The sequence below is a fragment of the Periplaneta americana genome, chromosome 6 (assembly GCF_040183065.1).
Source record: "Periplaneta americana isolate PAMFEO1 chromosome 6, P.americana_PAMFEO1_priV1, whole genome shotgun sequence".
In the NCBI taxonomy this organism is placed as follows: Eukaryota; Metazoa; Arthropoda; class Insecta; order Blattodea; family Blattidae; genus Periplaneta; species Periplaneta americana.
Window position 1 is genome coordinate 137,846,107 of NC_091122.1, and position 13,895 is coordinate 137,860,001.

Below are 13,895 nucleotides of genomic sequence, written 5' to 3' on the forward strand. Positions count from 1 at the left end.
GGGAAGGCATATGTCACTTTTGATAGTGATTCTTCTGTCGGACGTTAAGACTGGCGGCTCCCAGGGCTATGGGCGGCTCCCCTGGTGCTATTCGACAGGAGTAGGCTACATGCCGGCACCGGGCTTCCCCTTCTCCCTTCCTCACCTTCATCGTCATCCTCACACATTCCCTACACTACACTTACAAGAACACTTAACATACACTCACTCTAGTATATAGACATAACTCTTCACAGATACATATCATCCATAACGTGGCCCGCCGAAGTGGTGTGCAATCTGAAAATGGGTCACAGTCCTGCCATCTATCTGCAGTATGCGGAAAATCACGTAAAGTGAAGTGGGTAGGCATTAGACATACACACATTTTTTACAAAAGAATTTTGTAGACGTGATAAAGACTTGAAGTGTATGAGTAAAATAAAAGTAAACATTAACATTCGGAAATTCTTCGAACAAAATAATTTCATTGCTCAGACAGTATAGGAGTGGAATGGAATGGAATGAAATTTACGGAGGGGGGCACTATGGCCTAACACTGCGACCTGTTGAGATCTATTGCGCTAACCCTCTAGTGGCGCATTCCCAACCCCACACCGGCTGACCACACTAAGGTTCTCTGTGTGCCCAGGTTTCGAGCAGGCAACCCCACTCGTCCCTAGACCAGCATCCTCCGTGCGTCGCCAGCCGGTGTTCGGGGAATGCTACGGAATGGTGACGAAATGGAGAAATGGTGACGGAATGATGTAGATGCCTAATATGGGGAAAACGGGAGAACCCCGAGAAAACCCCAACTGCGACCTTGTCCGCCACAAGTGTCACTATAGATTTTTCAAATGAAAATTATTACAGTGCCCATTTGCCATTGAGGATTCAAATAATTAGAACAAATTAATATTTTTCTATTATTAAACTTACCTTAAATACACTGCACAACTGCAGTTTTGGAATGCGGACCATATTGGCCATATATATGGGTGTGATTTTTTGGAATTAACGAAATACGCGAAATGTATGACAACTTAATTTTATTCCAAGAAAAAAACATAAAACCCACGAAGGTAACCTAGAAAATGAATGACATTAAACCGCGAAATGTCGCAAAATCTAATAGTTTCAAGAAAAGCTTCAGTCACGAAATTAGTACCTACTTGGAACACTATTTTTTTTTTTCACGAAATACTCGCAAAAACAAACATATAATTCTTTCAAATAAAGTAAAAAGTTTAATTTGACTGTCTTATGAAGCTTTACGTCAGCTGTAAACAACAATCCTACAAATTCCTTGCAGAGACCGAAGAGTTCGCATATTACCTCTAATTTATAAGTTCTCTCAATCGGACGAGAATCACAACAGTTTCGCTTCAACATGTCTTCGAGTGCTGTGGTTTTCTCTCAAACATTGATAGTGAGAGAGTATTTGCGACATATAAAGATATTTTATCTGATCGACCAGTTCGTTTCTCATGTTCAGATGTTATATAGGTCTATTCTGGTTTACAGTTAAGTGGTACTTAGGATCAGATTCAACTCGCCCCGGTTTGTGGTGCGGTCAGAGTATTTTCCATTATTTTCTGTAAATATGTGTAACTGGTGTTAAGCAATGGTTATAAGTAGGCCTAATTAAAAAAAAATGTATTTATGTATTTTAATATTCATAATATTGAAATTGTCAGGATATTTGTAACAATTAAAAATTACTAACTCTATTTTGTATGCCGTATCCTAACTCATATTTTCACGAAATATTAAACCAAACCCTCGTATTTCCACGAAATATTCACCGAAATCATGATAAAATACGCATCGAAATAGAAATAAACTAGTCAGTACAAAATTACACCTTCAGCTGTTGGGGTGAAAAGGAGAGAGACTGTGAGTGCGAGGGGTGTAGCATCGCCAGCCAGCGGTCCAGTAGGAACTTCACTCCTGCTTCTGTTCCTATAAGAACGTTGTAGCGAATTCCCTATATCTATATTTTTACTTGGTTATTTAACGACGCTGTATCAACTACTAAATTATTTAGCATCGATGGGATTGGTGATAGCGGAATGGTATTTGACGAGATGAGGCCGAGAATTCACCATAGATTACCTGACATTCGACTTACGGTTGGGGAAAACCGCGAAAAAAAAACAACCAAGCGGAAATCGAACCCGTACCCGAGCGCAACTCCGGATCGGCAGGAAAACGCCTTAGCCAATTAAGCCTACGCCGGTGGCTGTTCTCTATATATAACAGTCATATAACACTCCTCACTCCCTCACACTTCTCTCACTGAAACCTCTCGCCAGGGTGTTCAATCCTACTTTAAAGGTGCATCTACCCTGTTCAATTTTCCATGCGTTTACGCATGCATTCTAGGGAATATTTAAAGAATCCAATTGAAAACGAACGTTTAATTAAGATGCATACAAATTTTGTGTCTACACGGTGCGCTGATATATATATATATATATATATATATATATATATATATATTGCGGAAATTGTGTTGTGTGAACAACTAACTAACATTGAGCTAGCAAAAAATATATAAAAGCTCATATATATATATATATATATATATATATATATATATATATATATATATATATATGGTATCCAATAGGCCTACTTAGGCTTACTTGATTCGCAAAATTGTGGATGAACACTCCACAGCCATTTGTATTTGCGATAATTTTCAATAAAGCTAAATTATACATGCCGCCATTTTGAGTTTAAGATGAGTTGGGTCCACCATAATCAAACTAAAGAATTTTCCGTTTATTCACGGCCACCTAAACAATCAGCTGCTCGCTACATGCTACTGTTGAACGAAATAACGCACAAAATACCCAACGGCAATGAGTATCTTTCAATTCCCGCATGCGCTATTGCGCTATCATTTTTAGTCCAAACAGGCATGCTCAATTGAATGCTTTTGTACACTAACTATTGGATGCATTACTTGAATGCGTAAAAGTTGAAAGAAAAGTTGAACCATGGATAAATATATAATATAATATAATATAATATAATATAATATAATATAATATAATATATTATATATATTCATCCATGGTTGAACCGTGTAGATGCACCTTAATTCTTTTCTATTTCATCTTTGATATTTTTCTTTTTCACTTCATATTTCGATTACCAATTATTATAATTACCGTTTTTTCAAAATCCACCCTCTCCCCACAAAAGTCTCACATCAACATAAACATGCAGCGAGCCACCGGTGTAGCCAACGATAGCTCATTGTAGGCACGTTAGTCTACTACCACTGTCATCGTGATCTAAACCAGGCCGTAATGCAGGATGTGTGACGTCACTCGATGGGTCGGGCTTTTCTATTTGAGTATACGGAACTGAGTGAAATATATTACTTTAATGCGTGTCGTTGCTCAATTTTATTTAGTGTAATGTGTGTATAAGATATGTTCACTTCTTACTGCATAATATGTTGCAGAAATAATTACAAAACTGTGTTAATTTAATGTGAACGGAGTTTTACATGTTAACATAACCTGTTTGCATCAACATTTTAAGTTTGGAATGGAAGCTATTTTGAGATTTAATAAAGAAGAATTATTTATATTGTGATTTTAATTTAGCACATCTATCTTCCTTACTTGTAGGTAGAAAATTTACCACAGTCCCTCCTATGAAATTAGTGTAGGTACGTACGGTTGTGTGTTACTTCATCTGGTAGGTTAGATAAATAGAATTCAATACGACCCAGTATAGTAGGGAACAAATAAGTAATACAATTAAATTGTTATTCAATGTAATGTGTGCATAAGTTCCGCCTAGTTTCATTTATTTGTTGCATAATGTGGCAGGAATAATTATAAAACTGTGTTATTTTTATGTGAAGAGAATTCACTGTGAATTTAGGATAAACTTAAGAACACGGTTATCTTCCTTACTTATAAGTAGAAAATTCACCACAATCCCTCCTATGAAATGTACATACGGTTATATTACTTAACTAGGGTTAAACGAGCGCTGAGGTATAATTCCGGTAACTTCTGAACTGAAAACAGTTGAATTTATTTTTTGTGGAGATGCATTTCATCCTCTAAGCAAGGCATAATAAAAGCCTGAACTAACCGAACTAATTAATATATGCAAGGTGTATGAATACGAAGGGAACTACCTCAGCGCTAGTTTAGCCCTGGTAACATATTAAACTAATCAGACTGGAGTACCGTATGAAACGAATAAATACAATTGAAGTGTAGACGAATTGCATTTACAAGCTATACGTAGCGTTATGCTTAATTATTATGCATAATTGCGAATATAGAAATAAGGCAAGTACTGATAGAGTAAACATAACCTATAATGATGAAAGAGAGATGGAACGGAGAAAAATTCTCTCCGGCGCCGTGATTTGAACCCGGGTTTTCAGCTCTACGTGCTGATGCTTTTATCCGGCGCCGGAGAGAATTTTTCTCCGTTCCATCTCTCTTTCATCATGTGATGACGCAGAATATCTGCGTGGAAATATCATATGTACTTCGGTACATCAAAATATATATGATATGCGTAATAAATCACTTTGTGATTTAAAGACGGCGCCCATACCGTCGGATCCCGGCCAAACAGTCACTCATCTGAGTGCACCTCAACACATGTATGGACTTCGGTCCTGCGTTCATAGACATCTATGACGTAGTGCAGAGGGCGGCCACTAGAGGGAAACCAAGAGATGGAGCTTAATCTGAGACGATTCTAAACGGCGTCGGGATTGTATCCGGCGTTGCTTAGTGGATAAAAGCATCAGCACGTAGAGCTGAAAACCCGGGTTCAAATCCCGGCGCCGGAGAGAATTTTTCTCCGTTCCATCTCTCTTTCATCATGTGATGACGCAGAATATCTGCGTGGAAATATCATATGTACTTCGGTACATCAATATATATATATATATAAAATATATATATATATATATATATATATATATATATAACCTATAATGTCAACGCATCAAAATATGCGTGCGATGCAACTGAAAATTGTTGAAACGTGCTTAAATGAATGTGCAAGAATTTCGTAATGAAGCGAGCGTGCTTTATTTCAATTAATTACAATACTAGATACTGTAAAAGTAATGAAAACTATAAGGTATAATTTTTCATAATATACTAGGCCTATATGTATCTCGCTTTTAGTTCAAATTGTGTATATTATCAAACGTATTATTTATAATGTAGATTATTCACACATAAGAAGGGCGCAATAATTTAAATTTAATAAAACAAATACGGTAAACTAACAAAAATGGATTAGACAAGAGTAACATCAGTAACGCTGCACTTAGGCCTAATCATAATTTACTTTACATCCCAGTTAATGTTTCACTTTCACGTGTATATCATTACAAATATTTACTGTTTATAACACCAAAATTCACTTAACCACATAAGGGCGCAATATTTAATCGAAATAAAGGCAGGTATTACACATAGGAACTTTGCCTGCAACAAAGTAATTTTCACACCAAAAATAATATTATACTTTACGTTGCAAGTGAATTGTGTCTCAAGTGTCTCACAGTCACTGTTTAAAATTTTACTGACGCGATTACACTGCATTTCAGAGAAATATATGTTATTTTTCATGTACTGCAACTAATTGATATGGTTGAAAGACCGCCCTTCCCGATCAGCTGTTAAGCGAGTCACGTGGTCTGCCTTACGGCCTGTATTAGATCACGACGGCAGTGCTACTACTAATCCAGAGCTGCGTTCTCTTTCCGCGTGAGCTTATTACCTGGTTGTTTTTTTTTTTTTTAGCTTTTCCGAATTGCAAAGCGAATGCCAGGTATTCTTTTAGCGAATCCTTAGCCCTATCTCGCTATTACTAATCGATCCAAAAGAACAGTAGTACAGTTTATTATGAACAACCTCCTGGATTTACAAGTTGGCGAAAAAGAAAAGGTAAACAAAAATACAATAATAACGGAAATAAAAACAAAATTTAAATAATCATACAATAAATGTTGAAAAAATACTAAATTAATATGAAATTAGAGATCAAAATTGCGAATCCTTGGCCCTATCTCGCTATTACTAATCGATCCAAAAGAACAGGTAGGTAGTACAGTTTATTATAAAACAACCTCCTGAATTTACAGGGTGCCGAAAAAGACAAGGTAAAAAAAAATACAGTAATAATGGGAATAAAAACAAAATTTAAATAAACATACAATAAATGTTGAAAAAATACTAAATTAATATGAAATTAGAGTTCAAAATTGCATTTAAATGTTAACCGTTAAGTAGACCAAACCGATTAAAAACATAAGTTATTTTAATACTGTATTATATCCTCGAGCTCATACAGTTAAAAATTGAATATAGGCCTATGTAATAATTTTATATTCATAAAATCCTCCATGTGTCGACTTCCCAATGTGCCAACTTTGGAAATACAACATGTCCTCTTGTGTGTATGATTTATCAAATGTGTATTCTTATTAATAGATACGGTTTGATTGGTGTTTTCAATATTTTACACATTATTATTAACTGAACTGAAATTTTAAGAACTTGATTAAGTAAGTTTCATATTATTTCATTGTGTAAGATGAAATTTTTATTTACATTTGTTGACAAATGAATGAAAAGAAAATCGCACGAACGAGTATGAACTTCTGCTTCAAGGACGCTATGCTTATGCGGACAAGTATGTGGAAATGTCTGATTTTCATTGAGGTTTGTGACGTTTTATTTAGTATCCGTGCAGTTGGTACTTATTATTATTAATTATTACTAGTATTAGTGCACTTCTTTTTAATATGTTGCGCCAGTTTTGCATCATATTAATAAAAACTGTATTATGTCCTACGACGTCACGAAATTGCAGAAGTCCTGATTTTATATAACAGATGGCAGAGTTAAACAATGAATAGCAACTTACAAAAAAGTTCCTATAAGCAACAATAGATGGCGTCTAAAAATATAGCGGCCATCTTTGTTACATCCTGCGTTTATGATTTCTGGAGTTTTGGAAAGGAAATCCTTGAAGTAGATTTGAGCAAGTTTATATAAAGTTATTTCATGTAGGTGAGTCTAATATTCTCATATATTTTTGTTGCAACACTTTTAGCATTTATTTGATATTCGATGTTGCGTTAGTAGAATGTGTTTACGCGATGACGGCATTTTCGCCCCCCATCGATCTTGTGGAAAGTAAAGAAAGGATTCCATTTGGGTGATTCCATACCCTAATGCATCTGTCCCCTTGACCATGCCGGTTGCTAGGGTACGCCCAGGATTTGTGGAAACTGTTTAATTTCTGCATTGATTTGTGTGACATGTGTCATGGGATTATGCGATACTGGCGTAATGCTGTTTATATTATCATTCATACCTAACAAAATATTTTATATGAAGCTTGTGTTTACTTTACAAAGCCGATTAATACAGTATATTTTTGAGGTTACGATTTCATTAATTCAGATATTGGAAAAGCGAAATATTATTAAAAGTTGTAATATCTAACTTGCAGAGTATATCATGGTAAATTTTACGTAAATATATATTACAGAATGTTTTTTTCTTTTATTGTAGGCAGTGGAAGTGATCCAACAGAAAGCACTTACCAACCCCTGGAACCTTCCTTTTACTCTCGACCATCATTACAGCCAGGTTCAAGCCAGTATGAGCAGCAACATCAATATGGGTACTACCCGATAAATCAAGGTATGATAGATCTATCCTTTTCGGTATTATGAATCCCTTTGTCACATTGTTAGTATAGTCATACACTTCATTTGGGAATCCCTTCGTTTTGCATATAGGCTACATTCTGGCTATCAGGACTCATTTGTTTATGATTACATATTCTTTGACATGATGTTCCTAAAAATAAGTAACTTACATTGTTAATAGTGAAAACCGTTCATAAGTTACAAATTTATAATTTTAATATACTGGTGGGTTTTTTGTATTTTAGATTTAATTTAAGAAATCTCCATCTTCCTCTTGTCATGCTTTAAATATCTTTCGGAGGTAAGTTTGAGTTTGTGAGATTTTAACCAAAGCATGTCCACTGCTGTGGAATAATGGTTAGCATGCCTGATCATGAAACTATCGGACCTGGATTCAAATCCTGGTTAAGGTTTTCTCTCAAGAGAGCAAATGCTGGGTAACTTTTAGTACTGGACCCTGGACTCATTTCGCTGGCATTAACACCTTCATTTTATTCAGAGACTAGATAGCCATCGCAGTTGATAAAGCGTCGTGAAATAAAAAAAACAAAGGCATTATTTCTTATATTTGTGTAGCACTGGTTATTTTAGTGATGATATTTTGCTTTAACTTAGGATGAAGATGTATATGTGTGATCTCATTCGTGTACCAATTTCAGATGTTCGTATGTGCTTTCAATTGACCACTAGAAAAGTTGGATATGTAAAATCAATGCCACTCCCAAAAACATGTGTAGTTTTATGCAAATGGTTTCTCTTGTTTCGCCTACCAGCTTTTCATGCTTTTAATTTTCTCCATCTTCATTCTCCTCTTTCTTTACCAATTTATTTATTATTATTATTTTTTTAGAGAACTCAGTTGCGATTTATGGATTTGTGTGTTCTGTTTACATAATAATTGTGTAAGATCATGTAAATGGAAAATTTAAATCCGAAGTTATTCATGAAATTACTGGTTGTAAAGCAGCATAATGCACATATGGAATGTATTACGTTTTGAAAATTAGCGTTTGATGTAATAATAATAATAATAATAATAATTATAATAATAATAATAACGTAATAGTAATAATAATAACGTAATAGTAATAATAATAATAATACTAATAATAATAATAAATCGTAATTAAGGGAATCGAAATAGCAGACAAATTAGATATAATGTGTCTAATTCTTATGAATTGATACCTACAATCAAGTGAAATTAAAATGTTTCTATGACCATCATGTATTAATATTTAAGAAAATACCATTAATCAACATAAACAACTGTTGTGTATAATAAGAATATATTGCATCATTCTCTTTTTTTTTCTGAAGATATTATATGTGTTAATATTTGTAATAAGTCATAATTGAGAGGAGGTAACATTTATCAAAACAAGAAAAAAATTCTTATACCCTAAATGTGAATCTTAAAATTAACAACTTTGAAGAAACAAATGGTGTTGTAATTACAGCACATTTTTTATCTAATGAGAGCCATTTTCTTATTGCAGTGCAGTTACCAGAAAAGTAAAACAAGCATATATGGCATACTCAGAAAGAAAAGAGCAAAGGTCTCACATTAGAAGATAAGATGTTACTGTACTAACGACACAGTATTTGTTACTTCAAAGATATTAATTTTAGGACCTGTGTTATTGAACTCTTTCCTCCTTTTTTTTTATGAATACTACCTCCTCTCAAAATATTATACCTTTCTTTTTTTTGGTACAGAAAAAGAAAACATTGTATGACTAACGGTGGTGCTTATCTTTTAAATATGTGGAAATGCTAATAAGACAGAAAAAGAATTGAGTTCTTTTGAATATAATAGATAGAAAGCCACTAGTGTGGTCTAGGGGTAATCAGTGTGAATCCTGTTCCAAGGTTGCACTGGTATGTGGGTTTGATTCCCACTTCTGCTGATTGTTTAGTCGAGTTTTCAATCCCCCCCCCCCACCCCCACAATAATGCGAAAGTTAGATAATGCCTTGACGAATTCTCAGGCTTCTTTCTTCAAGTTATCATCTCTATCACCAGTTCCATTGAAATGAGGTAACTGTACAGCTTGATGCAACATTAAATTAAACAAGGAATTAAAATAAAAAGTCATTACTTGATTGTGATGAGAACTATGCTTCTGAAGCTTTACTTGAGGTATATGAATAAGTAAAGAAAACTAAGTTACTTGTATTAATAGTATGTCTACAGTCATTCCGTTTCACACTTTTCCATTTATTCCCATGATTTACAGTTTCCTTGAAGCCAAAAGACTTAAAAGACTTTGTGCTCTAGCACCACACATTGACCAGCGGGAGATGTATTTAATATTCATCAATGGATGGCTAATAATAACATACTCATCTAAATGATGTCTGCTTAAGTAAATATTTAGACCACTTCAATGTATGTGTCTCAGCTTTGCACACATGTATACACCTTTCTGAACATATTCTCCCTTCTGAAAAGACTAGCAGGAAAGAAATGGGGATGCTCTAGAAATACTTTGAACACTACATACAAAATGTTTATACAGCCAGTGCTGATGTACTGCGGAGAAATTTTAATTACTTCACTTTTCATAAACTAAATAGAACATGTTCAAAACCAAGCTCTCAGGCTCATTACTTGTGGAATTAAAACAACTCCAACAGATTCTATGAGATTCCTCACTAATATTAACAGCATCAAAATGACAATAGAAGAAAAAGCACTGATCCAATATGAAAAACTTATCAGATTACCAGGAAACAATTGGCATTCACACAGTCCTCTCTGTAGATTAAAACTCAAAAAAGTTTCATATCCATGGTTCAAGAATTAAAACAAAATCAACATCCCGAATTTAAAAGAAAACTTACAAATTAAACCAAACCCTTTAACTCTATTAAATATAGAGTATAATCTAAATTTAACAGAAGAAATGCTGAAATTAGAAGTAAACACTGAAATAATGAAACAATTGTCTTTAGAGACAATTAATATTAGGTACCCTCCACAAAACTGGCTTAATATTTTCATTAATTTTACTAATTGGCTTATATCACGAATGAAATCAAGGATCATTATAATGAGCATCATAGGATAGTAGTTAAATATAACATTTGGGTTGCATTCAAAAAGTATTGGTTATTCAGTCTATCTTAAATAAGAAGCAATTAATTGCAATCGGTTTCGACCTGATATTTAGATAAATATTTATCCTTATTTTTAACATTTATTCACCGACGGATCCTTGATCTCCAGGGAACAAGGTGCAGGTGCAGGTGCGGGTGTTACGTGCTGTCTCTTCTCACTTTATAGATCTCTTGGATATGGAACAACAAGTTTTGATGGAGAAATCACTGCAATAAGTGAAAGTATTAGGAATCTTCTATACCACATCAATAAATTTAAAAATGCAGTTATATTGTCAGACTCCAAAGCAGCTATTCTATCAATAGTCTCTAGACACACACCTTCATCTCAAACAGCAGAAATAACTAAAATGCTCTCTCAATTAATAACACTCAATAAAAGAATTATATTCCAATGGATACCATCTCATTGTGGAATCCTGGGAAACAAGAATACGCATGCTTTAGCAAAGAAGGGCAGCTCTGCTACTTACAGACCTGTTACTAAATCTGCGTATTACTCTGTGAAAAGATTTATTAAAGCTACATACTTAGAGTTCAACAAACAAAATTTGATAACACAATCCCAAGGGAAAAAATGGAACTCTCTGCATCATAATCCACAGTTAATTCCCGATTTACCATGCAAATCGTCTGTAGCTGCTTATATATTGGCAACAGGCCATGACTATTTGGCCAAGCACCTGCATAGAATTGGAATATATATCAGTCTCCTAACTGCCCATTGTGCAATTCAAATCAAGAAATGGATTCGAAACACCTCAAAATCTGTGCTTCAGTGGCTGACCATGACAGTATCTTTGAAAAATATTTGAGTGCAAGAGGTCAAATGACTTTATTGTCAAACGCCTGGCATTAGAAAACAACAACATATCCTAATTGATTTATGTTAATCATCCTAAAATATTTGTTGGGTACATGTACAACACTTTTATGCAGATATGAGAACAATATTAAGCTACAGTACATAATGGTTTACTTCAAAATAATAATTGTAGAGAACAAGGAAATAGTCATATATGTCCTGAATTATTTCTTTGATTTAATTATTCCTCACCCAAAAGGTAAATATTTGGTTAGTTGAAATTAAAGTCAGACAATACTTAGTATGCGTAACAAGATTGTTGGCTGGAGTTCACTGTAGGTACAGTATATTGACATCAGTGGTTATAGACCTGCTGTTGGTACATGTGGTTAGCTTACCTATCGTTGTTGCTTCAAATAAATGAAAAAAGAAAATGTGAATAGTACAAGATGGACCCATCCAAAAGTGAATAATATGTTTTAATTCGTTCTTTGACTGCAGAAAGGCATACAGCTGCTGAAATCCATCACAGAATGGTTGTAGTATATGGAGAAATTTACCTAGGAAACAGAGTTTTAAAGAATTGGTGTGAGTATATGGAGAAATGTGCCTAGGGAATTCAGTTGTAAAGGATTGGTATGCATGATTTTCTTTTGGTCGAATTTTTCTACACATCCACGACCAGGGCAAGCACTCAAGAGTATCACAACAAATTCAGTTCAACATGTTGATGCCCTTGTCTGAGAGAATATAAGAATAACAGTAAGCGAACTTACTTTATTACTGAATATCAGCCACGGAAGTATCTATAAAATTCTACACAACATTTACAGTATCACGAAGTTTGCTTGCAGTGGGTGCCACACTCTGACTGCCGAGCAGAAAGTCAAAGGTGTGAGAATCTGCCAACAAAGCTTAAACGATATTAGGAAGAAGGTGTTCAGTTTTTACATAGCATTGTGACAGGTGACAAATCCTGGTGCCATATTGCTGTCGGTTTAGCATGGAATGGAAACACACTGGGTGTACTCACCCTGAAATGCTTAAGTTGCAAGGAAATGCAGGGAAAGCCATGTTATCGTTTCCCCTCCTCCCCCTGGATCATCGAGGTCCATTGCTAATGAAATTTTTGGAGCATGTACAAATGATTAACACCCAATAATATACAGTCACTCTCAGTCAACTTAGACAAAACATCTAACAACTGAGACCTTTTCACAAGAAGAGTGATTTTACTCCATGCCAATGCTCGAGCTCACACTGCCAGATCAACAAGGGACGAGTTGCAAAGAATTTGCTGGGGAAACACTATGACAGCCCCTTACAGCCCAAACTTGTATCATATCCATGCGACTTCCATATTTTTGGAGATTTAAGAAAATCCTAAAGGGAATCACATTTCCATCTGAAGGAGCAGTGCAAAATGCTGTTAAAACATTGGTTCACCTCCAAGCCATAGGGATTATATGAGACTGGTATCCATCACCTGGTGTCACAGTGGGAGAAGTGTATCAACAACCATGGCGAGTATTAAGCACTATGTTAATTTCTTTCTTTGTGTTAGCAATGGACAGTTTCATTTGAATGACCTAATATGAATATGCTGGCAGTATACTCCAGACTTTTACTTTCTCATTATGCAGAGTAAGGAAAGGGAAGTATTGCTATGCTGCAAAACATTTATTTCATTATTTACATGGAAATAGACGATAGCGAAAGTGTGGTTTTGGGCTTGCTATATGTTTGTGTACAACAAATTCTCCTAATCTAGAAATGTGTATTAGGTTATAAATCTCGGAATTGATGTTTTGCATGATTATAATGCTTCCCCCCCCTCCCCCCATTCTTTGTGTAATAAGAAAATGTGTGTATCTAATGCCTACCCATTTCACTTTGCGTGAATTGGGTTGTGCATACTGCGGATAGATGGCAGGACTGTGATCCATTTTCAAATTTCACACCACTTTGGCGGACCACATTATGCATGATGTGTATCTGTGATGAGTTATGTCGTGTACTAGAGTGAATGTATGTTCAGTATTCCTGTAAATGTTGTGTAGGGATTGGGTGATGATGAGAAAGTGAGGAAGGGAGAAGAGGAAATCCGATGCCGACACGTAGCCTACTCCTGTCGAATAGCACCAAGGTGGCTGCCAGTTTTAACATCCCCATTGACGGACGAATCACTATCAACAGTGACATATACCCTCCCTTCATATGTACTAGGATTTAACCCAGACATATTGGTGCACAATTTAGTGAT

The 13,895-nt window shown here is 35.0% G+C and overlaps 1 protein-coding gene across 2 annotated transcripts in view; it reads left to right on the forward strand.

Annotated features, from left to right (window-relative positions):
* The window catches only part of LOC138701786 (uncharacterized protein CG5098-like), a 68,992-nt gene that overhangs the window by 20,281 nt on the left and 34,816 nt on the right, over positions 1-13,895 (forward strand). For both annotated transcript variants that reach the window (XM_069829044.1, XM_069829046.1), the window contains exon 2: positions 7,566-7,697. In XM_069829044.1, the coding sequence (XP_069685145.1) occupies positions 7,566-7,697 (132 nt within the window). The remainder of the gene's footprint in view (positions 1-7,565; positions 7,698-13,895) is intronic.